Genomic DNA, 26,480 nt, shown 5'->3' on the forward strand with positions numbered 1-26,480 from the left:
AGGGTTGCCTTTCCGGATTTTATTCAAACCACCAATAGCAAAAGAGGAAAGAGTCAGTATTGGTTCTGGTACTTCCTCCGAGTCTTCTAGGACTCGCAGTTCAGATGAGGCATCAAGAACCCAGTAATAATTTTGCAGAAGTTAGTTCAAACCAGGTTTTCAGGAATTCCAAAGGCATATAAAACAGCAATGAAACAGTTGATTTCTCATGGTAGCAGTGAAGTTGCAATCAGATGAGAGTTCACAAATGCAATAATGAAGTGCCATGTATAGAAGTTTCAGTTAGTGGTTAACTATGACTTCTGAGTTGGATGACAAAAAAAAAAAAATCTTCTGCTTTGTCCGTTTGATTCGTTTGAGAAGAAAACATGCAGTAAATCTGTAGATATCTATGTTAGATCAATTTTCCGCAAGCAATTTGCAGCATAGCCTTTTCTTGTCTTCTAGCTTTCATATATATAAATTTTTTTGTAATTTCTTGTCACACTCGATATTCTCTTTGGATTCCAAAAGCTAATAAGAGGTTGTTGGGGTAGTTGCTTGGGGACACATTTGCCTAAAGATTTAATTTCATTTCAAATTTTGGGCTTTTTTTTTTTTTGGGAAATTTCATTTCCAGTGTCAAAGCACGAGCTTCCATATATACTTTTGGTCAATTAGCTGTATTAAGTGAAAGATTAGAACTCATCCTATGGCATTTGTAGAGCAAATCAAACAGAAGGTGGTTAGAATTAAATAATTGATGTGATATAATCATGTGCTTGCCAAGTGGCATTTTTGTCTGTTCCATTGCCATCCATGTGGCTACATATAATGTACATGGAAAACATGTCACTCTCAACATTTACTTTCGCTTTATTGAATTCTACGTTTTAAGATTAACATTTATCACAAATCCAAACTTGATAAATGGTTAATTATGATCTGTTTGTAGTTTTCTTATAGGATCAATCTCCGGGCAAGCAACTTTCCATTGTCGAGCAGGCTCATTTCTCGTCTTATCTAAGAATGACCCGTTGAAATTATTGTGTTTAAATGGAGCTACACTACCTACTTGGCAAATTTAAATCAAAAGAAAAAGGTGAACGAGTCCTAACAGAGTACATGGTGCCTTCAAAAAAATTTCTTTGTTCGTTGGAAATTACCGGATTGACAGCTTAATAGAAGTATCTACTTGCACAAAGCTGGCTCCCGAAGCTTCAACTCAAGATTTACTGCAACAGCATCAATGAATTCTTCTGTGTTCAAGTATGACTCTCTTGATACCCTGAATTCATAGAGAAATATCTCAGTGACTATAAAGTCATAACTTATTTTGGGGTTACGAAGTGGTAGTTGGAGGTAAGGAAGAACCATCCAACGTAAGATCTCATTGAGAATGGAGAAAATCATACATAAAGAGAAAGTGCGACATACATGGGTCCATGGATTAATATGGCAAGATCCTTGGTCATTTTTCCTGCCTCCACTGTCTCAATACAAGCAGCCTCCAACTTGTGAACAAAGTCCAGCAACCTTTCATTTTTATCTAGTTTGGCCCTGCAAGAGAGATTGGATGGAATTTCAAATCAGTGCTGTCATCAAGATTACGACTGAAAGAAAAAAATTCAAATCTAAACTGTACAAACAATAAACAGAAATATTAGTTCCAATAGTTATATGCTACTTTGACCAAAATATTCCAATACATCAATGGAAAGCACAAAAGCATTATTTATGTTTCGGTTTCAAATTCTTTATGCCAAACAAGGAGAAAGAAACCAATGAAGGAGTTCGTTTAGAATAAATACTAATAAAATAAAATTACAAAAAGGAAGATACTGCATCATTTTACTTGGATGCGGCAGAAATCTAACTACCTGTGCTCCAGCCCTCTCGTCCATGCAAATATGGAGGCAATACTGTTTGTACTGGTTTCTTGTCCCTTTTGATGAAGCCTGAAATGTCGTGTTACAGTCCCATGAGCTGCCTCAGCTTCTAGTGTCTTCCCATCAGATGACAACTGCAGAATTTGGGATTATAAAGATTTGCAACATTCAATGGCCAAAATCAAGAAGCCAATATAAAAAGAAGAGAAACAAAGTCATTTTATACATACCAACACAGAAGTCATCAGGCCCAAAGAGCCAAATCCTGAATACAGCAAACAAGTATTTAGACTCCACAAAAACTGAGAGAGATCCACTCAAACTTATGCATTGACTTGTAAATGATTAAGATCATACCACGAAGAAATATATCCATTCATTTCAGTAGGTATTTCAAAAGAAAATTATTTGAATGATTTATTTGATAAATGAACAATAAACACACAAGTGAACTATTACTATCCCTTTCGATTTGAGGTAAGTAATATAAATTATTTAATATCTTCCATTATCAATGAACCCTTTTTTTGGGAGGGGGAACAAGAAAAAAAAACTTGCATGGTCAGCTAATAAGTACTAAACAGCACCTTGCGCAAGTAGATCACTTTGGACATCTCCATCATAATTTTTGCATGCCCAGACATAGCCCCCTTCACTTTTTAGGGCATATGCTACCATGTCATCAATTAGTCGATGTTCATACCTAGACATAGAGTCAATCCAATATTTACAAATATCTAAACAGAAATCTTAAGCATACTTCACTAAAGCCAAAAACCAACCATATAGAATGTTCTTCAAACTTGTTCTTCCAGTTTTGTTCATACACCTCCTGGAATATGTCCTTAAACCTGTAATAGACTTCCTACGATGAGCATTGTGCAGTTATTCTGCAAATAAAAATTTAGACTAACCTTGAAAAAAGAAATAGTCCAAGATACAAGGACATTCTCGGAAAAAGGCAAATTAGAAAAGAAAATATTACCTGCCATCATACTTCTTCAGAATAGTGTTCTTCGTGCTGAGGTAAAGAGGCCACTTCTTTGAAAAAGCCAATGACATAGAGGACTCAGCAAAAGCACGAATTGACTGAAAAATCACACAATGGTTTGTTAAATTAATTAATCAGAAGAATTCTCCACACATCATGACTAGTGGGTGGGTGTACACAAATTTGTACACGTGGATATATTTACATACGCACCGTATATTTACATGTAATATATAGATATATATATAGGTAAAAAAAACACAAAATTTTACAAACCTCATCAACATTATACATAGCAAGTGCTACACCAGGACCTTTAAAATTATAGACATCAAGCTCCACTGGCTTGTCTCCACCTTCTGGGACTAAGAAAAATAAAAAGACATATGCAGCAAAGAATTAGAATTTCAAGAAATAAGAAATTTCCAGCTTAGTTACATGCCACCAGGTCTAGAATGATGGTTAATCAGCTCACCAAAAACCATCTTAAGCTTTCCTGGTCCAGTAATTACTTTATCAGTGGCACGATACTGATCACCAAAGGCATGCCTGCCAATACATATGGGTTTCTTCCAACCTATAACAGGGAGAAAAAGTTCATAGCAGCTTTCCAAAACATTTCAGTTACATTGCTACAGTGTGAAGAAATCATTACCAGGAACAATTCTTGGTATATTCTTGCATAGGATAGGTTCACGAAAGACAGTACCTACAACAAGAAGCAACCCTTCAATTAGGAAGACTGACGATACAAGGAGAAAACATCTCATTAAAAGTGGGAGCACTACAGCGAAACACCATAATTTATTAGATTTAAATACTCATGATATATAGATGATTTAAAATATTGTTTCAGCACATATCCACAATGTTAGCTTATAGAAGACAAACCTTTCAAACTTCAGGAGACTATTTTAACAACTAAAGGAAAATCAAATCAATCAATGACAGCAATCATTCAAAATTTATCCCTGAAATGAAAGGTACACAGATGACTATTATGAAAGACAAACCATTTAAGATGTTTCTAATTGTGCCATTGGGACTTCTCCACATATATTTCAGCCCAAATTCCTTGACTCTTGTCTCATCTGCATAATCAACAATAACCTGACTTTAATATTATATAAAGCTGAAGAATTTTTATTTAAAAAAAAAGAAAAAAAGCAAGCACATCACCTTAGATACTTGCTATGTATAATAAGGAAATAAATCAATCTACAAGACTAGTAAAGCTTAAAAAAGCACAAGAATGACTAACCAGGAGTTATTGTGGCACATTTGATGGCAACATTATACCTGAAGAAATATGGACAATCTTTACTATTGCAGGCTTTAAGATGTGATAAAGAAACCACAAAATTCTTCAAAACTTCAAGCCTTCCCTTTCCTCAACTATTGCAAAAACTTTTTGCTTAAAGATACAGAATCTTATTCTTCCCAATCAAAAAAAAAAAAAAATCCACCATATTCCATTCAGATACTAAAATAATAACCCTCTATATAACTCTCTCTTGAACCACCTCAACCTTGGCAACGCTCTTTCTATCATCCAGCCTTGATCCAATTACTCAACAAAGAACAAAACCACCATCATTAATATTATGATATTTTACTCTTTTTCTCGATTTTCCTTCACTTGACATAATACTCTAAGCCCAACACTGGACCCAACTCAGCTAAAATATATTAGAATTCAAGAAATTGGGGACTTAAACATTCATCAACCGCCATGGTGCCACAATTTATTTTATCCATATACAAGGGACGAATGATTATGTCTCTTTGAGTGGCGTTGTCAAGTTAATAATGCAATTCTACAAATCCATGCTTTTTCCATCCAATATCTTACATAATACCTATAGAATTATAATAATAGAGCAATGTTCATGTCTAAAGAGCCTTGAGCAAAGACCACTTACTTCAAAGCTGCTTCAGCACTTTCAATGGTGACTTGGTCGTTAGTCGCATCCCGATTAAATATCCCTAAATCGAAGTATTTTATGTCCAAATTCAAATAAGGAATTATAAGCTGCAATCAAACAAACAAGGAGCAACTAGTAATTATTAACAATTCTTGAAATGTGAAAAAAAAAATTTCAAAAAATATATATATCATGAAATATATATTCATACTTTTTCTTTTATCATACTCCAAATGATCCTCGTCATTTCATCACCTAATTATCACAAAAAAAAAAAGGAGTAACAATAATTAATATTAAAAAAAAGCAGAAAATATAAGTGCAAAACGTTCTCATTTGGCGCCGTTTATATGATTGTTTTGTTTTTTTTACCGTCCATTTCGACGATCGGATTTAGAACTTGAACTCGATCGAATCCGCTGGAAGAAGCGAAACACCGAAGAGAAACGGCGCGAGGGAAGTGAGAGGAGAAAACGACTTGGTTGTTGAGAGCTCCATTGCTGAAGAGCCGAGACGAAGAGGAAGAGAAAAGAAAACTAGGGTTTTTGTTTCTGAGAGCGATAATCGACGAAGAAGAAGAAGAGGAAAACGAGGACGAAAGCATGGTCGAGGCAGTTGAAGACGATATAGAGCCGACTCGAAGTCGGAAAGCGAGTTTCGGCATTTTTCGTTTTAAAAAGAGTGGTTTGCCGTTTTGGATGTCTTATATTGTTACGGCTTGTTTGGAAAGACGAATGTTAAAGAGCGGCTTTGGGTTTTGAGATCCAACGGCTATAAATAGCTAATAAAAAAAAAACCCATTGAATAAACTTAAAATTCGATTAATTAAAACTTAAAAAATTTTAACGGTGGTATTACTGTTTCTGAAAAAAATTTAAATGTTTCTATCTTTAAAATAAATAATTTATAAGTACTTTTTTATTTTAAAAAATCTTGATTTTTTTTATTTAGGCTCGATGGACTTTGAGATTGATTGTAATAAGATTAAAAAAAATAATAAAAATTTTTATAATTATGATTGAAAAAAATTATTGTAATTATGATTAAAAATTTTTTAATAAAATTTTTATATTAATTTAATCTTATTAAAATTTATGTTTAAATTTAATTAAAAGTATGATGAGTTTAATCTCACTATACAAAGAGTTGTGATAGGATCCAATCAGCTACTTAATATGTTCAATAAACTTTATAAATATAATAAATGATAAAGAATCAAGTACTTTCAATATTTGGTTGCGTTACTTATAATTATAATCAAAATTTTATATTTAAATATTTTAAAATATAAATAAATACATGAATATAAATAATATTTATTTACATATTACAATTTCATTTTATTTTTAAATTTAACTCAACTTAAAGTTTAGTTGAATTACAAATTCTTATCAAAGTTAATAATAACAAAATTTAATATAATCGAACTAAACTAAAATAAATTTTTTTTTAAGGACAGTGTTTTGTATAATCTATTACTAATAGAAAAAAAATCTAAAATAGTATCTTAAATAATAAAAAAATTTTAATCTAAATTACCTTGATTTTTAATTTATGTAACAATTTATTATATGATCTAACATCTCATAAACAAAAATTTTGATAATGTGATGTAAAAAGTGAAATTTCGATACATGTGTAGATGTTGCATACATTGATGGCATGTAGCATTTCTTTACCCTCCTTACTTTTTCATAGTGTGGTAAAATTCGATCTTATTTGATTGTTTAATAAGATGAGACAAAGCTTTTATATCGAATTAATCAAATGACTTTTGAAAAAATAAAAATTATCTAAACAAGTTGAAAATCCATCTCAAGTTTTTAGCTAGTTTAGATCATTTTTAGTTTTTTTTAAAGATTATTTGACAAATTTGACAACAAATCGAATCTCAAATAAATAGATTCAACCATAAAATTAAGAGAATAAAAGGTGGAGAGATAGAAAGAAAAACAAAGGAAGAAAACACAAAAATAAATAATTTTTTATTTTTTAAAATAATTTAAAACCTATCTAAACTTTCACTTTTCTATTTATTTTAGATTATGTTTGAATTTAGGTGAAAACAAAGAAAGGAAAAGAAAATAAAAAAAGTAATGAAAATAAAAAAAATATTTATTTTATTTGAATACATTTTTAATTTTAAAAAATAAAAATTTAATAAATTTTGTTTTTTCTTATAATTTTTATTTTTTTAATATCTCAATTATGAGAAAAATCAAGAAACTAAAGTTAAAAAAATTTATTTTATTTATTTTATTAATTTTAACTATCTAAACAATGAGTATATTTATCTTATATATATATATATTTTTATTAATATTTATTCAAATATAGCATTAGATTAAATTTTTTTATAAATATTATATTTTCTTTGAAAAAACTAGTAAAGTGTTAATTACAAGAATAAAATATACAAAGAAATGTACCAAAAAAAAAAAAGATTTTCCCAATGTTTTACTTTATTGACGAAAAATTTTGGGAGGGAGGCAGCCGCAAAATTTATTCACAAAAAATTTTGCGCTCAAAATGGTAAGAATACACCTCAATACACCAAATCAAACCCTAAAGCCATTCCATTTTTTGCCACCAAAGCCCCCTGTCACTCCCCCTTAAACCCTAAACCCTCCCTCAAAAATCAAACGCACCCACCTTTTTTCATCCAATGGCTATGTCCTCACTTGTCATCAAAGCTCGAGTCAGAGCGAACCCACTCCTAACATGGCGTGCCCTCCGTTTCCGCAACATCTGCAGCGGCGGTTTCGGTGTCGCCACGTCGGAGTCCGACCCGGCTAACCCACCTGTGGCAGGGACCAAGTTTCTTGAGTCGTTTAAAGAAGAGTTCGAAATTGGATCTCGGGTAATTTCACTTGAAACGGGTAAAATTGCTCGTTTTGCTAATGGGGCTGTCGTTTTGGGTATGGGAGAGACCAAAGTTTTGTCCACTATTGCTGCCGGTAAAGGCGACGCCGTTCGAGACTTTTTGCCCCTGACTGTAAGTAATATATCCAATCTTCTCTTCTAATTTGGGAGTAATTTGAAAACTTTTAATGTTTTAGTTCTCATTTTGGGGTTAAATGTAATATTGGGTCATTGTTATTAAATTCGTTTCCAATATCAAGGTTCTAAGGTTGCTTAATTAGTTAGGTTTCGTTTGTTGATGCTTTTGTTTTCAATTCATTTATTATTATTATTATTTTTGCTTTCTGTTTGCTTTTTTTGGCAAAAAAAAAAGAAAAAGAAAACAGCAAATAGCAAAAGAATCAAGCAAATGCAGCCTTAGTATCTCTGTGACTAATGTTTCTTATTATGGGGAGAAAGACAATTTGATGCTTTTTAAAGGGTTATGAATGCTGGGTTTCTAAGGCTGTGTTTAGTTGTTATTTGTTTCTTACTGTTTACTTTTTGCTTCATTAGAAGTTGTTATATAAAGAAAACAGTAGTAAGTAAATTTATGATGAACAATTAAGATGCGAGATCAAACTTAACATAATTGTTCATATAAAAGTAAAACCATGTATTTCTTTATTTAGAAAATTCATTTTTAGTTCTTACAAAATATTTTTCTGATTTTGTATCTAAACACAGCTTTTATCTTGCAAAAGTAAAAAAAAAATGAACTCTAATGAATCTGTTTTAATTCCCAGTTTGATTTTCTTGGAGGGTAGACATCTCTTGAGTGTATGTTACGGTTGGCTAGTATGTGGTCTCATTAGGTTTTCCTTCTTGTAAGGTTGATTATCAAGAGAAGCAATTTGCTCAAGGTGTGATTCCAAATACATTTATGCGGAGGGAGGGTGCTCCAAAAGAACGTGAACTTTTATGTGGTCGTCTCATTGATAGGCCCATACGGCCTCTTTTTCCCGCTGGTTTTTACCATGAGATCCAGGTCTGATGTTACTTTTCAAATTCAAACATGTATATGTATCTCAAAGTTTCATTTGATTGACATTGCCTGATTCAATAGGTAATGGCAAGTGTTCTTTCTTCTGATGGTGAACAAGATCCAGATGTGATGGCAGCTAATGCGACATCTGCTGCTCTAATGTTATCAGATGTTCCATGGGATGGACCCATTGGAGTGGTGCGGATAGGGAGAATTTGCGGGCAGTTTATTGTTAATCCAACTATGGATGAGGTATTAACATATGCTTTTATTTAGTTACAAATACCAATTTAAGTATCTCTTCTATGATGATCACAGGTAGTCTTAGGTCAAGTGTAGAGTTTGACTCAATTGTAATTGCAATGTTATCTATCATTTCCTGTATATGGTAATAACTTAGTCATTAGATGCTCATCCTGGGGGTATCTCATTGCAGCGTTCTTGCATATGTATGAAATGTTTAGCTAGGTAATTGTTAATTCATTGTGTTATCATTTTTTTTTCTCCTTTAAAGTATATCATCAGGTTGGAAACATTTGTCTCTACTGGATAATAGCTAAAACACTTATTGGAACACCGGCTAGTTAAAAAGGGGTATTCTAGGGGAAAATATAGCTGATCTTACAGTGGCATGTGGTTACATCAATTTTTTTTATGGTAGTTTGTTTTTTCATTCAGGTTCCATTTACTGCTTGTATTCTTAGATTCTGGAACGATATACTATTATTATATTTGGTGTATGGTCGGACTGTGCTTTCGTGGTATTGATTAACGGGTTTAAGAATATGTGGAATGCAACCCCTGTTTAGGGTTAAATTTTTTTCCCTGGAGAAAGGATTATTTTTCTTTAATTTTCCTTCTGTTGATGTTCCCTGATATTTCTTTCTATTACTTGTCTGCGTTTGCAGAAAAATGGTTTTCTCTCTTTTCCCAATTTGTTTATCATTTCTTTGGTTCTGCTCTGATCTCACTTAGATGGTCCTTTGCTACAATGTTAATGCATCATGCACACAATGTTAACTGATGTTATTTGAGAGAGAAAGGTTGTTATGAGTTTGTCTAACCTATGTTGAAGTTTTTTTTAAGCTTTTTAAACCTCTGCAGATCTGCAGACAATGACACTTTATTTGTCAATTTTCCTTCCTTCTGATCAGTGCATATTTGGTGTAATGCAGCTTAATTTAAGTGATCTCAATTTGGTATATGCCTGTACAAGGGACAAAACCTTGATGATAGATGTGCAAGCTCGTGAAATCTCCGAGAAAGATTTAGAAGCTGGTTTAAGACTGGCTCATCCAGAAGTGAGTTATAGGCTTGTCACAAACTTTTGTTGTGTCTATCAATTAATGGAAAATGGCATTAAGATGGTTTATTGGTTCAGGCGGTCAAATATCTTGAACCTCAAATCAAACTGGCTGTGAGAGCTGGCAAACAAAAGAAGGAATACACATTATCTATGGTCTCTGAACAAACCTTTGAAAAAGTCAGAAACCATGCCGAAGCACCAATAGAAGCTGTTTTTACTGATCCTTCCTATGGCAAGGTGAATGCATTTCTCCTTCGGTCTCTTTTTTCTTTCTAGATATATTTGTGTGTATTTATAGGTACAGATGCATTAGAGTTAGTTCTTTTTTTTTCTTTTATGTATTCTGGAGGTTCATGCTGTGGCAATTTGGAATAATATAGTTTGAACGCGGGGAGGCTTTAGAGAAGATAACACAAGACGTAAAAAGCACACTAGAAGAAGAATGTGATGAACAAAGCTTAAAAGTTCTGCCAAAGGTTGTGGACGCTGTCAGGAAAAAGGTGAGCTGTGGACAAAGCTGTACGAAGATTTACTTCTTTTTGTTGGCTTTAACAAAAGATTTGACCATCTAACAAAGTATAACTATGGCATTCCGTGTGATCTTGAGTAACCTATAAGTTTCTGACAAGGAATAGACGGGAAATTGAGGTTACTACCTTAAAAATGAAACCAGGGAGTTGGTAATTGGATGATTTTGTTACTTCTACATTTTTTCTATCCTTGTTCTTAAACCTCTTGAAGTTGGCATGTCTCAAGTTGAATACAATATCAGGTTGTTCGCAAAAGAATTATTGCTGAAGGATATAGAGTTGATGGGAGACATCTTGATGAAGTTAGGCCAATATATTGTGAGGCTGGCCATTTGCCTATATTGCATGGATCTGCTCTTTTTAACCGTGGAGATACTCAGGTTAAAACAAATTTTTCCTTGTCTCTACTTCTAGATATGTTTAGGTTTGACCTTTGTTTTGACATAGGGCTTATATTTGATGTTTTATTTCAGGTTCTTTGTACTGTGACACTTGGAGCTCGTGAGGATGCTCAACGGTTGGATTCTTTGGTTGGTCCTCCAACAAAGCGCTTCATGCTTCACTATAGTTTTCCACCATTTTGTATCAATGAAGTTGGTAAACGAGCTGGCCTCAACAGACGTGAAGTAGGGCATGGTAAATCAAATTTCTTAATCACTATAAAATATGTGTGTGCGTGCATGCAAAAAAGTTCTACCTGTTTAGATGAGGTTTATGCTTGTCTCTTTTGTTACTTTTTCCATAGGAACACTTGCGGAGAAAGCTCTTCTTTCTATGTTACCTCCTGAAGATGATTTCCCATACACTGTTCGCATCAATTCTGAAGTCATGGCTTCAGATGGTTCAACATCAATGGCTACTGTTTGTGGAGGTATCCTTTTCAACTTGATATAGTTCCTGTCATACATTTTTGTAATTTTATGTTATATCTTCTTAATATATGCTCAGGTTGATAGTTATGTGTATGCATGGATCAGTAAGATTTACTTCCTCTAAGCTATAAACTAATCATGTTTTAGCATGATGGCATTTTCCTAATACAGGCAGTATGGCTTTGATGAATGCTGGCATTCCATTACGGGAACATGTTGCAGGTGTTTCAGTGGGCCTTGTTACTGATGTAGACCCTGCAACTGGTGAAATTAGGGACTACCGTATTTTGACTGATATTTTGGTGAGATGTTTTACTTAACCTATTTTGACATGTTGCTTATGGGACAAATCTTTAGGTTGCTTTTATTTTATTGAATAATAACACCTTCAATGGATGTTAGAAACCAACAGTTGTCATTATTCTTCCTTGGTTGTATGTCTGGTATTTGTTGTCTTTACTCTCTTATTTACTTAATGGTGCCTCTACTACTATGGAATAGGGAGTTATCATATGGTTCCAAGGTGTTGTTTTAAAAGATAATGTGACCTCAATAATGTGAAGTTGGTTGTTAGAGTTTACTAAAACAGTGATCTCTCTAGGGGCTGGAAGATCATCTGGGAGACATGGACTTCAAGATCGCTGGGACAAGGAATGGAGTTACAGCAATTCAATTGGATATAAAACCTGCTGGAATTCCTTTAGATATAATATGCGAGTGTTTAGAGCCTGCTCGTAAAGGTCGCCTTCAAATTCTTGATCACATGGAGCAAGAGATTAGTGTGCCGCGAACTCAAGTTTATAGAAATTCTCCTCGACTAGGTTCAAATCTGATATGTTTGTTAGTTTTTTATTTGCACTTAACTAGCTGAGATACTCAACAGCTACTGATCTTATACTTCAACTGAAGATATATGCTTTGTGATGCAGTTACATTGAAGTTTAGCAATGAAGCTATTCGGCGGTTTATTGGACCTCTAGGCTCTCTTAAAAGAAAAATTGAAGAGGAAACAGGTTGGTGTTGGACTTGAAAAACATTTTATATTTGGTTGGGGAGGTAATTTGATTTTGATTGAGTTTTTTATCATTTCCCTTATGATGGTACTCTTTCTGGAATAATTCTATGAACATTTTTCTTAATTCAAAATGCTTTTCTTTGAAGTAACATGGGATGTTGCAATTATTTCCTTTCTAATTACCAGTCATTGAGGGAATAGATTTTCACCCTTCTATTGGATATGAAGATGATTTCTTCTTCGTTAGACTCAAGCTTCTGTTTGGCACCCATTAATGCTGTCTTTGTGCTTTTCATGTTGCTGCAGATTAAGTGTATCTTTTCAATCATGAATGATTGACGGACATCTGTTGTTCCTGCATACTTTACTGATTAACTTTTTTTCACTGCAAATTATAGTTGTATATGTGCATTTGCCTACCATTATTCGTTCAATAACCATGTTAATGCTTTTCAAAATTCAGGTGCACGGATTTCTATAGGCGATGGAACAATTACTATAGCTGCTAAGAATCAGACTATGATGGAGAGAGTGCAAGATAAGGTATTCATAGTATTCATTATTTTAATTGACATTAATATTCCTCTAGTTTGTTGTAGATATATGCAAGAGTTTTGATACTTATTCATTGTCTTTATTATCTCCTTAAATTCTAAAAGTCATTGGAGACTATTTAGCAAATTTAATTTACTATAATACTGGTAATCACTTTGACTAACTAAAGTAAGCTAATTTCTGGGGAATGATATTTGTTTTCAAATTTATATGCCTTGAAATTTTGGTATGTGCTGCTTGAATCATTTGTCTCATTTTTACCATTAAAATTTGAATTTTCTTTCCATGAATGCCAGGCATTTTTGTCTATTTTGATTGTGTTGCTGCTAGTTTATTTAAGAGTATAAGCATGCATGTTCATCATGCTTTATCCTAATTAAGTGCATAATCCTTTGTGCATTGCAGGTTGATTTCATGATTGGCCGTGAAATTGAGGTTGGAGGAATCTATAAAGGCATTGTGACATCAATCAAAGAATATGGTGCCTTTGTGGAGTTTAATGGTGGACAGCAAGGCCTGCTACACATTTCTGAGTTGTCACATGAACCGGTAGGAGATAAAACAGTAGTGGTAGCTTGGAGTAGAGCAGCCATGTTGATTTTATCAATCAGTTTCTTTCTCTGATTGCCTTTCTGATTCCTATATTTTAGCTGCATTTTTTTCTTGTCCTTCTTTTGGCTCATGTACTTGGTTACTCAGAGTCTTAGTGTTTTGTTTTAATTTGAAGATTTGAGACTTGTTGCATTTTGTTTTGTTCTTAAATTGGTTTGTTATTTATTAATAAGAATTCCCAATATGAACGTATCTGATAATCAATTGCTTTGATCGGCCAAGAACCTGAAATTTTTCAGAAACAGATGATAATGGTTCAGGAACACAAAATACTTGATTATCCATATTAACAGTTAATAACTAGAGTATATGTTATGCTTAGGGTTTATGGTGTTTTATGTGAACTGTTTATTTCACAAAGCTTTTATGTAAATATCGAAGGCCTCACGAAACTTGTATTTATCCTTTCATCAGGTGTCTCGGGTTTCAGACGTGGTGTCTGTTGGCCAGCAAATTTCTCTGATGTGCATAGGGCAAGACGTTCGTGGTAATATTAAATTGTCTCGTAAAGCAACTTTACCTTGGCCTGAATCTGAGAAAAAAAGTGTAGTTGAAGGATCTGCTCCTGTTAGTAAAGAAGAACCTAATATTTGGGGTGCACTTGAGAATGTGTCTAATGGAGAGCAGCAGAAGTCTACTCTAGAGGAGTTGCGTTTGAGCAAAAATGAGAATACTGCATCTAACCCTTCTGCATCTTCACCACCAGCAGTAGTAATTCGAAGTGCTGCAGAGTGTGATGAGGAAGAAAAATCTGCTGGTTTGAGTAAGACTTCCAAAAGTGCACCTATACGATTGTTCACTTTGAAAAGGGATAAAAAGCTGAAAATAGTCCAGTCTTCCAATGACAAGCCCGATTCGGCTCTTATCGGTCTGTTTTCAAAATCCTCATCTCGAATAGAAAGGGAGAAAAAATTGTTTTCCAAAGATGACGATGAAGGTGAGAATAATCTGAATAATCTGAATGACCAGGAAACTGATGTTAAGACTCGTATGACACCACAAAAGCTGAAGTTAGGAACAAAGGTTACTGCAAAGATTTATCAAATTCGTGCTCGTGGTTTAGTTCTTGATTTGGGTGGTGGAATTCGTGGCATGTATAGGTTTGAGGTATGTATCCTTTTGTCTGATACTGCTTTGGCTTATTTACTGAAAGTTCTTGTCTCTTTCCATGCTCCCACCATTTATTCATTTTTTGACTGGCTACAATTTGTTCTTATCATCTGTATTTCAATGCCAATGTTCTAAGAGCCTTCCATTTTCTTGATAGGTGCTTTATCAACTCATTGGTTAATTAATTACAGCTTCTTTATTAGTTAGTTGACTCTGACAATACTTATCTTGCCTGCCACATGTCATCCCAGGGATGGCACTTTGATTACAAAATTTCTAAATGCTAAAAGAAAAAGGAAATTTCGGTTTTCTGTTTTTCCCCTATAAACACTTTGTATGGAAAAACATGGATGACACACATAGACATTTAAACTTTTCTGTGGCATTTACTTTTGATACATGAATGCTCACCCTTCTCTCTCAAGTCATCAATTCACTAAGGAAACTGCCTACTCAGTTGAATTCCTTAATCTGCTTTATCCTCCTCCCCTGTGATTTCTTCTCTCTCTCTCTTTTAGTAATTGTTTGATTAATTTAGGTCTTTTTTCTAATGTCCAAGTCCATCTCTACAAAATTTTGATTGGGATGGATATTTGAGTTCTGTGGGCATGGAATTGCATTTATTTGCTTGTCTTGCATTCTGTTTGAGAAAGTTCTTTATGTGTTTTATATATATCCTGCCCATCATTTCAAAATCTGCACATCTATGTTATTTACCATTTCCATTATTTTTTTTTTTGACGCATTTCTAAGTTATAATCATCTTCAATAAAGCATTTTGACAGAGTTGGATGCTTGAATCTAATTAACTTTGATCTTGATGGTTCTTATTGTTTTATTGCAATAATAACTTACAAAATCTTTCCCTTTTATTGGTCTCCTTTATATGCAAGTGCTCGAGAGAACCTTTTTTTTTGTTGAAAACCTTAAAGTTGTGGTTGCTGCTGTGATCATATTCCCATCAGCCTTGGAACTCACCTTATTTTGATTGCCATGCAGCCCAATGGCGAGAAGGACTTTAATATAGGCGATGAGTTGCAAGTCCAATGTTCAAGTTTTACAAGTAAAGGTGTCCCGGTAATGTCTTTGGTGGATGAGGAATGATAGCACATTGACAGACCTTAGAATGTCTCATAGATGGTGAAGCATTGTGGTCGACGGATATTCTTGAACAGTGACGGAGCGTTATTGACCAAGCATGTAAGGAGAAGGCCTGTGCATCTATGTAATATGGTTCAGATATTAAAAGTTCTCTGCAATTGCTTAAGGAAGCTTTCGCAACCTGCCTAACCTATGGAAATGCCGAGAATGCTGGCATTCGGTAGGAAGCCAGCTTTACAAGCAATGGTAACCTTTGCCACCGGGCGAACCATCATAGTTAAAATGTATGATACATGGTTTGCACACTCTTAACCTCAGTGATTTTGATGATTGGATAGCCTATTACCTGTGTTTTGTTAACATTTATCAAAAATAAATCTGGCGATTTGAAGAAACAGGGAGGAATTTGTTGCTGTAACTTTTTTCTGATTCAGCTCCTAAACAGACTAGGTTCCTTGATTCTGCAGTAGAATCCTTCATTGATGATATAGCAATAGCAAATGCTTGTGAGTTAAATTCACCAACGTTATTTATATTATAAATTTGGACAAAATTCTTGTAATCATGATTAGAATCTGAAAGAAATTCTCAATTTCTGCAACTATACAAGGCTTATATGGGCGGTGAAAAATAAGAACTAAACATTCGACAATTACTAAATATATAGCCACAAACACATGAAAACTATAACTAACAAAACCAAAAGATTAAAATTTCTCAATTAATCCAAAATCCCACCTTCCTCCTCTCCTTTCTCCGCCATGCAGCTTCTCTTTCCGTCATTCAGACCCTAGACTTGACGTTGTTGCACGTTCATGTGAGTCTACTTGGGCACGTTCACGCCGGCACTTGTGATATTTCAGCACAATAACACTTTCATGTACTATCTAGTAACTATAATACTAAGTTCCAAGTTGTTTAGTTTTGTTGGTTCAGATCTAGAGACGAAAAAAGGTCGGGTTAAATTTTTGCTCATTCTAACTTCGATATTATATATTAAATATCTGAATATGATCTAATATTAAAATATTATTTTTTATATTTAATTTTATCCATATATATAATTATAATTGATTCTATCTGATTTAATATTAATAAAATATTATTTAATTATATATAAATATAATTAAATAAATAATAAAAAATATATTTATACATATATATAAGATCGGATTGGGGTAAGATTACCTAAAACTTGACCCAAAATCTACTTAAAAAAAAATTAATCCTATAAGATTGGATCGAGTTGAAATTTGATAATTTCAAGTTGAATTACCAATCATATTAGGATATATGAAGATTGTATTTTATTTTTTTCATTTGCAAGGAATTAATAATTCTTTTATTAGAATAGAAACAATATGATTTTTAAGTTAAAACAAAATGAAACAAACAAAAAAAAGATTTTTTTTCAAATAATATATATCAATTTTTCCATGTAAGCATTGATTGAATTATGAGGAACGAATCAAATAGACACAGATGCCAAAATAGACTTTATAACATGATTTTCTTGAAGAGAGTGATTTATGAGAGACAAATACTTTGGTTAAAAAGAGCATTAAAAACAGTATCATTGAATTTTTTTTTTTGGAAGAAAAAAATGTATTATTGAATTGGATCAACACATTTCCAACAAGAAACGAAGTTTCATGGCATAAATTCACCGAAATATAAAGTGCAGTGGTCAGGAAAGAACAGTGAATTTGTTGTTATTCATTGAAATTTAGTAACTCATTAAATTCTTGCAAAGTGGATTGGACTTTAAATACAAAAGGGACCCAGAACATGAATGCGTGTGGGTGACTGGTGAGCTGTTTGCTTCTCTGTACCTAAATTTTGAACAAAATTTGTCTTTTTCACTTCTCTTATTTTGAAGATTCTTCCTCTCCCAAATTTCACTTCCAAAAACAGCAAAGAAAAAAAAAATGTAAAATCAATATTACCCTTTGTCTTATTTGGATCATCTTTTCCTTCCTATAGGAGAAGAAAAGTAAAGAAAGTTTCAATTGGTGCAATTTTTCTTATATCATTTCATTATATATAAGTGTAGACGAAATCATATTATTTATCCAAAAATAGATATTTTTATGTTCAAGTAAAAGAGTTGAATTTGAATCTTTCTTTCAAAAATTGTATAATGATTAAAATTTGTGATATTGAACTTGTTGATTAGAACAATACAAGCCAGTTTATCTGCACTAAACTCAACCAACAAATGATGATAGTAACCAATGGATCAATTAGCCTTATGTTGACAAACAAAAGGAGGTTGAAAACTGTACTGAGAGCTCCCAAGTTGGCTGTAAAGACTACAGCAACAGCTTACTTTGGCAATATTCTTTCATATTCCTCCTTCTTCTGCATACCTTTCAGATAAATTAAGTTAAAAAACCCACAAAAAGGAGAGAAAATAAAGAAAAAGAAAAGGTTAAACATGAATCCCATGCAGTTTTCAGCCTTAAAACAACCATACTGGAGATGGGTTTTGTTGTTAGTGTTTTCTTTGTTAGTTTCTAGCTCCTTTTCTGATCCAAGAATCTCAAACTCTGGCCTTTTCTGTGGAAATTCCAAGCCACCAAATGGAACCAACTTTGTTCCAAACTTTGTTAAAGAGATGCAAGGGTTGTTAGAAGTGATTAACACCAGCCACTTTGCTTCCTACCACCTCAACTCTACACCTCCAATGTATGCTTTGGCTCAGTGTCATCAAGACCTTTCACAAAATGATTGCCTTCTTTGCTATGCAGCCTCGAGGACTCGAATCCCACGTTGCCTTCCTTCTGTTTCGGCTCGAATCTTTCTTGATGGCTGCTTCTTGCGTTATGATAATTACAGCTTTTTTCAGGAGTCTGTTTCATCTAGTTTGGATAATGTTAGCTGCAGCTCTAATAATATAACAATGTCCGGTGAAGATAATAACAAGAGGGTGAATTTGTTTGGTAGGAACGTTGATTATGCAGTTGGGAAAGTGACTAGGATTGCTTTGAGAAATGGAGGATTTGGGGTGGAGCAGGTGGATGGAGTGTATGCATTGGCACAGTGTTGGAAAAGTGTTCCAGCTGAAGGGTGTAGACAGTGCCTGCAGAAGGCGGCAAAGGCCGTCAGAGGCTGCGTGCCAAAGAAGGAAGGGAGAGGGATGAATACTGGATGTTATTTGAGGTACTCGACCAAGAAGTTTTATAATGAAGGGACAGAGGCAGAGCATGATCATGGTATGTCTGTCTTTTTGAAGATTCTGATTTGTCAAGATTTGTTGTACTCTTGTTCTTAATGTGAAAATGGATTGAATCTATGTTGAAATGAAGTGTGCTTAATGTGATTTCTTTGATTTTTTCTCCTTGTTTGCTAATATATTCTGCTAGTTTGATGATCATGGTAAGAAAAGGACTGATAAATTCCAACATCAGTAGATTTTGCAATTCATTTTAAATTATTTTATTAAATTTCCATTTCCCTTTTGTCTTCTCTGTCCTCTCTCCTGGTTGAAATGATTTTTTTTTTTTTTTTTTACATTTTCCAGGTTTTTCTGGAATTTCAATCATTATAGCAATTGTCTCAGCAACATCTGCATTCTTGATGCTCTCTCTTTCAGCAATTTATGCTACTTATGCAAGATTATCAAAGAGGAAAAAAGGTACAATCTCTGTATGAGACTTATGGTAATGGTTTTCATTCATCTCAAACATTTGAGCATCAATTTTTTCCTTTAGCCCTCTGATCCATTAACCATTATTGCATTTTCTAGAGCTCAAAAATCTCGGCCAGATTTCGAAAAGAATTGACAGATCAGGATTGAAGTTCAACTATGAAACTCTTGAGAAGGCAACAGATTATTTTAGTATGTCAAGGAAACTAGGCCAAGGAGGAGCTGGTTCAGTATTCATGGGGATTCTTCCAAATGGGAAAACTGTAGCTGTAAAGAGATTGATATACAATACCAGGCAATGGGTAGATGAGTTTTTTAATGAGGTAAACTTAATCAGCAGAATTCAGCACAAGAACCTGGTGAAGCTTCTGGGTTGTAGCATTGAGGGCCCAGAGAGTCTCCTGGTTTATGAGTATGTACCGAACAAGAGCCTTGATCACTTCATTTTTGGTAATTGCTTGCTCTTTTTACATGATTCAACATGCCTTCTTTCTTTATGAACTTAATTAGTTAGATTTCTCTTGACAAAACTTTGAATCCATTGTTGGTGGCAACACTATGAAGCTTTCCCTTCTAAGGCTTGAGAGATTTAAAGCACTGTCAAATGAACATAACCAAAATTTTGTAACTCAAATAATCAGGCCCTGGCCCCTGCATTCGATTTCAATCCTACTTTGCATGGAGATTTCAAGCATACCTATGTGGGAAACAATAACTAAATTCTTGTGCCTACTTCAAACATGTTGGTGATTTTGCTTTCATATGCAGATGAGAAGAAAGCAAACCTTCTGAAGTGGAAGCAAAGGTTTGATATCATTGTTGGAACAGCTGAAGGTCTAGCACATCTTCATGGAGGAGCATCTCAAATAAGGATAATCCACAGGGACATTAAAAGCAGCAATGTTCTTTTAGATGAGAATCTTAATCCAAAGATTGCTGATTTTGGACTCGTACGATGTTTAGCTACTGATAAGAGTCATCTCAGCACTGGGGTTGCTGGAACACTGTAAGTTGAGAAAAGCTTTATCTGATTGCTTTTTCATACAACTAATTAGAATCAAATGCATTTCATCGGTATGACATTGGTACAAAGTTGATTCAGTACCACATGAAAGCCAAATCTACACCATGGATCCAACATAATGTAACACATTAAGATCTTTATTGAAGTTTCCTAAGAACTTCATATGAAATTTTCATGCAGAGGATACATGGCGCCTGAGTACCTTGTTCGAGGACAACTTACAGAGAAAGTGGATGTTTACAGCTTTGGGGTACTAGTTCTTGAGATTGTATGTGGTAAAAGGAATACCACCTTCACAAAGGACTCTGGTTCCCTTCTACAAACAGTAAGCTCCAAAACTCTTTGTTCACAAAAGTTTCAGATTGAAACATGAATGAAATGAAATTAGAATTCTAATATGGGATTTTAAACCTCAGGTTTGGACACTTTACAGATCAAACAGATTGCCTGAAGCTATTGACCCTTGCATGAGAGATGATTTTTCAGCAAAAGAGGCCCCAAATGTGCTTCAAATTGGGCTGTTATGCACACAAGCTTCAGTTGCCTTGAGACCATCAATGGCACAAGTAGTTCAGATGCTAACTGATAAAGATTGTGAAATCCCTCCACCTAACCAGCCTCCTTTCTTAAATGCTAGTCTGCTAGAACCAACAAATTCAACAAGGTCATATAGCACAGATAGTTTCATATCAAATGCAGTGAGAAAAATTCAAGGTTCTGGTACTTCCTCCGAGTCTTCTAGGACTCGCAGTTCGGATGAGGCATCAAGAACCCAATAATAATTTTGCAGAAGTTAGTTCAAACCAGGTTTTCAGGAATTTCCAAGGCATATAAAACAGCAATGAAACAGTTGATCTCTCATGGTAGCAATGAAGTTGCAATCAGATGAGAGTTCACATATGCTATAATGAAGTGCTATGTATAGAAGGTTCAGTTAGTGGTTAACTATGACTTCGAGTTGGATGACAAAAAAAAAAAAAAAACCAAATCTTCTGCTTTGTCCGTTTGAATCGTTTGAGAAGAAAACATACCGTAACTCTGTAGATATCTATGTTAGATCAATTTTTCCGCGGGCAATTTGCAGCATAGCCTTTTCTTGTCTTCTAGCTTTCATAAATATATATTTTTTGTAATTTCTTGTCACACTCGATATTCTCTTTGGATTCCAAAAGTTAAAGAGGTTGTCGGGGTAGTTACTTGGTCACCCATTTGCCTAAAGATTTAATTTCATTTAAAATTTTGGACTTTTTTTTTTTTTGGAAATTTCATTTTCAATGTCAAAGCACGAGCTTCTATATTACTTTTAGTCAATTGGTTGCATTAAAGTGAAAGATTAGGATACATTTGATGCTCATCCTATGACATTTGTAGAGCAAATCAAACAGATGGTGGTTAGAATTAAATAATTGATGTGATATAATCATTTACTTGCCACGTGGCATTTTTGTCGGTTCTATTGCCATCCATCCATCTGGCTACATATAATGTACATGAAAAACATGTCACTCTCGACATTTAGTTTCGCTTTATTGAATTCTACATTTAAGATTAACATTTATGACAAATCCAAACTCGATAAATGGTTAATTATGATGTGTTTGTAATTTTCTCATAGGGTGAATCTCCAGGAGAGCAACTTTTCATTGTTGAGCATTATTGGGCTTAGATCTTACCTCTTGGCAGCTGTCATTATGTAAGCTCTAAGGTCTAAGATCACTTTGAATGTGTGGTGAAATTGAGGAATAGTGAAGGATTTAGAGCAGAGGAAGAACAAAAAACAGTAAAAACTAATCTGACACTTGAAGTAAATTGGCTCATCAGATCATGAGCTTCATTTCATTAATATATAGGCTTTAAACATACAAAAGTTTGTTTAACTACTACAAGAGTTGTTTGTCTAACAGTATGGATCACCATGCATAGATCCATCATGTTACTTAAACTGATCAGATGACAGAACCTATTACAAAAGTGCCAGTAGAAATGCCATACCTAGTTGCTTCAACCACTAACACACTAACACTCATTCTTGGCATTTCTGCTGGAAACACTAAGACTTTTCCTCAATGTTTCAAACCTTGCCTTTGGTAAGGCTTTTGTCAGAATATCTGCAATTTGATCTTTTGACTTGCAATGCACCAGTTTCACTTCATTCTCAGCTTCAACTTCTCTAATAAAGTGATACTTGATCTTAATATGCTTAGTTTTTCCATGAAACGCAAGGTTCTTAACCATTGTAACTGCTGACTGATTATCACAAAAAAATTTTGTTGGATCATCTTGCTTTTGACTCAAATCCATCAGAATTTTCCTTAGCCAAATTGCTTGATTAACAGCAGCTGCAGCAGCTATATACTCTGCTTCTGCTATTGATTGAGCCACAGTTCCTTGTTTCTTTGAATTTCAGCTGAACACATTTAATCCAATGAAAAACACATAGCCTGAAGTGCTTTTCATGTCTTTATGAGAGCCAGCCCAATCACTGTCTGTGAATCCAACCAATCTTGAACTTTCATTCTTCTTGAACCGAATTCCAAGTTCACTAGTTCATTTGACATATCTCAACACTCTTTTTGCAGCCTTAAAATGTAACTCACTATGATTTTGCATGAACCTAGAGAGTAAATTTGCAGCATACATGATGTCTGGTCTTGTTGTTGTCAAATACAATAAGCAACCAACCAAGCTTTTATAAATAGAACCATCAGCTTTGTTAGCTCCATTTTCCTTAATAAGTTTCTCATTTTGAGCCAAAGAAGTGTTGACTGGCTTGCAATTTTCCATCCCAAACTTATTCAAGATTTCATTTGCATATTTTCTTTGACAAATGAAGATTCTTTGCTGGTCTTGATGAATCTCCATTCCAAGAAAATAAAACATTTCTCCCATATCTATCATCTCAAAAATTTTTTACATTTGGAGCTTAAAATCCTCCACAAGAGCAGATTTGCTACCTGTCACCAAAAGATCATCAACATACAAAGAAACAATCAACAGATCATTACTGTTAAAAACTTTAATGTACAATATTACTTCACTGAGGCTTTTCTTGAATCCTAACTTCAGTAAATGATCATCAATTCTGGAATTCCACACTCTTGGAGCTTGTTTTAATCCATACAAAGCCTTCTTGAGTAGATAGACTTTGCCTTCATGTCCCTTGGCAACAAAACCATCAGGTTGTTCAATGTAAATCTCCTCCTCAAGATAACCATTCAAGAAGGTAGATTTGACATCAAGTTGGTATATTTTCCAACTTTGCTGAGTTGCTAAGGCTAATAGCAGCCTTATGGTGTCCAACCTTGCAACTGGAGCAAATGTCTCTAAAAAATCAACACCAAGCTGCTGGAAATAGCCTTTAGCTACCAATCTAGCTTTAAGTTTGTTGATGGAACCATCAGCATTCAACTTTGTTCTGAAAATCCATTTAACACCAATGATGTTTTTGTTGCTTGGTCTGTCAACCAACATCCATGTTTGATTTTTCTTAATCATTTGAATCTCCTCCTTCATGGCATTCCTCCACTCTGAAAATTTGACAGTTTCTTCAAAGCTTGCAGGTTCAAGAATGGCAACATTTGATCTTTGATAAATATCTGTGAGTGGTTTGATTCCTCTCACTGGTTCATGATCAATGATTTCATTTTCAAACATATAATCTTCTTGATCTTGGAAGCTTATCATGTCTGCAGCAGTTTGCTTGACTGATTCTCCCTTTGACTTTTCCCAATTTCAGGCAACTTGCTCATTAAATCTCATATTCCTACTTACAATCATCTTGTCTGTATGTGGATTGTAAGTCCTATAGCCTTTAGTGATGTTGCTATAGCCCAGAAAAATACATATTTCTACTTTTTGATCAAGCTTGTCCCTTTTGATATCAGGAACGAACACATAACAGATGATGCCAAAAACTCTGAGGCGGTGCACTGATGGTTTACTTCTATACCAGGCTTCGAAAGGAGTGTTTCCCTTCAAAGCTTTTGTGGACAGCCTATTGAGCAAGTAGACAGAGGTATTGACTGCCTCTACCCAAAATTTCTTTGAAAGATTCTTCTCAAACAACATACATCTTACCATCTCCATGATTATTTTATTCTTCCTTTCACTGACTCCATTTTGTTGTAGAGTGTAAGTTGCTGTCAGTTGGTGTTCAATTCCTGCAACTTCACAAAACTCATTAAATCTGTCAAATGTGTATTCAGTACCATTGTCTGACCTTATGATCTTGATTTTGTAGCCACTTTGATTCTCAATCCAAGCCTTGAACTTCCAAAATACATTTGCAACTTCAAACTTTTGTTTCATGAAGTAAATCCAACACATTCTGGTAAAATCATCTATAAAAGTAATGAAATATCTACTGCCATTCAAGGACAAGGTCCTCATAGGACCACAAACATCAGTATGAACAAGTTGTAGTTTTTCAGTTGCCCTCTATGCTTTATTAATTGTAAATGGCAACTTACTTTGTTTTTCTAGCTGACAGACTTCACATACTCCAACACTGACTTCAATAGTAGGCATGTTTAATACAATATCATTTTTATGCATGAAATTCAATGCATTGTAGTTGAAATGTCCCATCCTTTTATGCCATAAAGAAGATTCATCATGTGAAGTAGCATATGCAGAGGAGTTTGCTTCATGCCAATTCAAGGAAAAACATTTTCCTTTCATATTAACAGTAAAGAGTTCATGGCCAGTGGGATCATGAATTATGCATGCCTTATCTTTGAAAACTAAAGAGTAGTTATTTTCTAACAACTATCCTACACTTAACAGGTTTTGATCTATTTTAGGCACAAATAACATATCTGAAATAAGTTTGGTACCTGTTAGTGTCTCAACTGCCATTACTCTTTTTTCTTTAACTTCTATGAAATCACCATTACCTATTCTGACTTTAGAGGTACAGGTCTTGTCTAGTTCTTTGAACATGTTGATATCAGATGTCATATGGTGTGTGCAACCACTGTCAATGAGCCATGCACTTGAGGAGGTTCTGGTTTCATAGCAAGTTGCAATAAAAACTTACTCTTCTAACTGTTGTTGATTGTCAGCAACTCTGGCTTGTTGATCTGGCTGCTGCTATTTTTTATTTTTACATACCTTCTTCATGTGACCAAGCTGCTTACAGTACCTACATTGTATGTCAGGTCTATAACAGCAATATTTCTCCAAGTGAGTGGTCTTTTTACAGTGAGAGCAAAGTGGGAATTTTTTTTTCTTTTCATTGTTTCTAGAACCTTTGTTTCTTCGATCTCCTTGTTTTCTGCCTTTGCTTTTTATTTGCATCTTGCCTTTTTCCTTGGCTGTAAAAGCACCTTCTGTTGAATCCTCTTGTCTGATAGCCCTTTTTTGCTCTTGAGCTTGTAAAGCATTGAATAATTCTGCTAGAGTTATCTTGGTCAGGTCCTTGGAGTCTTCAAGGGATGAGATTTTTTACTGAAACCTCTCTGGTAAGCTGACAAGAACCTTCTCTACAATTATTTTGTCTGACAGCTCTTCACCAAGTAATCTAATCTTGTTTACTATCTTCATGAGTCTGTCATTGTACTCCTTTAAATTTTTAGACTCCTTCATCTTTAAGACTTCAAACTCTCTTCTAAGATTCAACACTTGCATTTGTTTTGTCTTGTCACTGCCTTGAAACTCTTCCTTGAGCACATCTCAAGCTTGTTTTGCAGTTTCACAAATCATGATTCCAATGAATATGTCATCAGAAACTGAAGACTCTATACAGCTTTTAGCCTTGTACCTCTTTGCTTTTTCTTTACTGTAATTTTTCATTTGAGTTACTGTTGGATTTGCAGGAAGTTGTGGTGGTTCCTTCTCATTTTTCACCACTTCCCACAAATCAAAAGTACTCAAATAAGTCTTCATTTTGACAGCCCATATATGATAGTTCTCACTAGAAAAAATAGGAGGTGGAGGTATGAAGCAATTACTTGAGGTCATTTAAAGTTGACAAAAGCTGGCTGGTAAGTGTTTGATGACTTTTCACTCAATTTTTTAGAACTCACAGGTCCTCTA

General features: G+C 34.2%; 3 protein-coding genes across 4 annotated transcripts; 2 read left to right on the plus strand and 1 right to left on the minus strand.

Annotated features, from left to right (window-relative positions):
- Positions 1 to 725: 725 nt before the first annotated feature.
- Positions 726 to 5,525, minus strand: LOC111293179 (isocitrate dehydrogenase [NADP]-like). The gene is made up of 15 exons (XM_022885953.2): positions 5,157 to 5,525; positions 4,996 to 5,039; positions 4,782 to 4,891; positions 4,121 to 4,158; positions 3,873 to 3,950; positions 3,515 to 3,568; positions 3,335 to 3,436; positions 3,136 to 3,224; positions 2,854 to 2,957; positions 2,651 to 2,719; positions 2,456 to 2,571; positions 2,099 to 2,133; positions 1,860 to 2,002; positions 1,417 to 1,539; positions 726 to 1,267 (listed from the first exon to the last, which is right to left on the minus strand). The coding sequence occupies exons 1-15, from the start codon at positions 5,446 to 5,448 to the stop codon at positions 1,171 to 1,173; spliced, it is 1,494 nt and encodes a 497-aa protein (XP_022741688.2). The 5' UTR covers positions 5,449 to 5,525; the 3' UTR covers positions 726 to 1,170.
- A 1,903-nt stretch (positions 5,526 to 7,428) lies between these two features.
- On the plus strand, positions 7,429 to 16,243 carry LOC111291811 (polyribonucleotide nucleotidyltransferase). 2 transcript variants are annotated; one of them, XM_022883854.2, is made up of 16 exons: positions 7,429 to 7,779; positions 8,518 to 8,673; positions 8,752 to 8,922; positions 9,846 to 9,971; positions 10,052 to 10,213; positions 10,357 to 10,476; positions 10,749 to 10,886; positions 10,980 to 11,142; positions 11,252 to 11,377; positions 11,550 to 11,680; positions 11,980 to 12,199; positions 12,308 to 12,391; positions 12,857 to 12,936; positions 13,354 to 13,497; positions 13,975 to 14,667; positions 15,670 to 16,243. In XM_022883854.2, the coding sequence occupies exons 1-16, from the start codon at positions 7,450 to 7,452 to the stop codon at positions 15,772 to 15,774; spliced, it is 2,949 nt and encodes a 982-aa protein (XP_022739589.2). In that variant the 5' UTR covers positions 7,429 to 7,449; the 3' UTR covers positions 15,775 to 16,243. The 2 variants fall into 2 exon arrangements, with proteins under 2 accessions (XP_022739589.2, XP_022739590.2); XM_022883855.2 differs by lacking the exon at positions 10,357 to 10,476.
- A 1,804-nt stretch (positions 16,244 to 18,047) lies between these two features.
- On the plus strand, positions 18,048 to 21,647 carry LOC111291812 (cysteine-rich receptor-like protein kinase 42). The gene is made up of 6 exons (XM_022883856.2): positions 18,048 to 18,986; positions 19,295 to 19,408; positions 19,520 to 19,870; positions 20,189 to 20,426; positions 20,625 to 20,769; positions 20,861 to 21,647. Exons 1-6 carry the CDS (start codon positions 18,209 to 18,211, stop codon positions 21,221 to 21,223), a joined length of 1,989 nt encoding a protein of 662 aa, XP_022739591.2. The 5' UTR covers positions 18,048 to 18,208; the 3' UTR covers positions 21,224 to 21,647.
- The last annotated feature ends 4,833 nt before the right edge of the window (positions 21,648 to 26,480 follow it).

Source organism: Durio zibethinus, chromosome 10 (genome assembly GCF_047325235.1).
Source record: "Durio zibethinus cultivar Kanyao isolate XHJ-2024 chromosome 10, ASM4732523v1, whole genome shotgun sequence".
Lineage (NCBI taxonomy): Eukaryota > Viridiplantae > Streptophyta > Magnoliopsida > Malvales > Malvaceae > Durio > Durio zibethinus.

Excerpts from the sequence above, each read along its gene's own strand:
- LOC111291812 (XM_022883856.2), top strand. The coding sequence starts at position 18,209 with ATGAATCCCATGCAGTTTTCAGCCTTAAAACAACCATACTGGAGATGG. Across the intron at positions 19,409-19,519 it reads ATTATCAAAGAGGAAAAAAG|AGCTCAAAAATCTCGGCCAG; the intron begins GTACAATCTCTG and ends TGCATTTTCTAG. Across the intron at positions 20,770-20,860 it reads CTGGTTCCCTTCTACAAACA|GTTTGGACACTTTACAGATC; the intron begins GTAAGCTCCAAA and ends TTTAAACCTCAG.
- LOC111291811 (XM_022883854.2), top strand. The coding sequence starts at position 7,450 with ATGGCTATGTCCTCACTTGTCATCAAAGCTCGAGTCAGAGCGAACCCA. Across the intron at positions 9,972-10,051 it reads TAAGACTGGCTCATCCAGAA|GCGGTCAAATATCTTGAACC; the intron begins GTGAGTTATAGG and ends TTATTGGTTCAG. Across the intron at positions 11,378-11,549 it reads AATGGCTACTGTTTGTGGAG|GCAGTATGGCTTTGATGAAT; the intron begins GTATCCTTTTCA and ends TTCCTAATACAG.
- LOC111293179 (XM_022885953.2), bottom strand. The coding sequence starts at position 5,448 with ATGCCGAAACTCGCTTTCCGACTTCGAGTCGGCTCTATATCGTCTTCA. Across the intron at positions 2,720-2,853 it reads CTGAAGAAGTATGATGGCAG|GTTTAAGGACATATTCCAGG; the intron begins GTAATATTTTCT and ends AGTCTATTACAG. Across the intron at positions 2,134-2,455 it reads AAGTGATCTACTTGCGCAAG|GATTTGGCTCTTTGGGCCTG; the intron begins GTGCTGTTTAGT and ends TGCTGTATTCAG.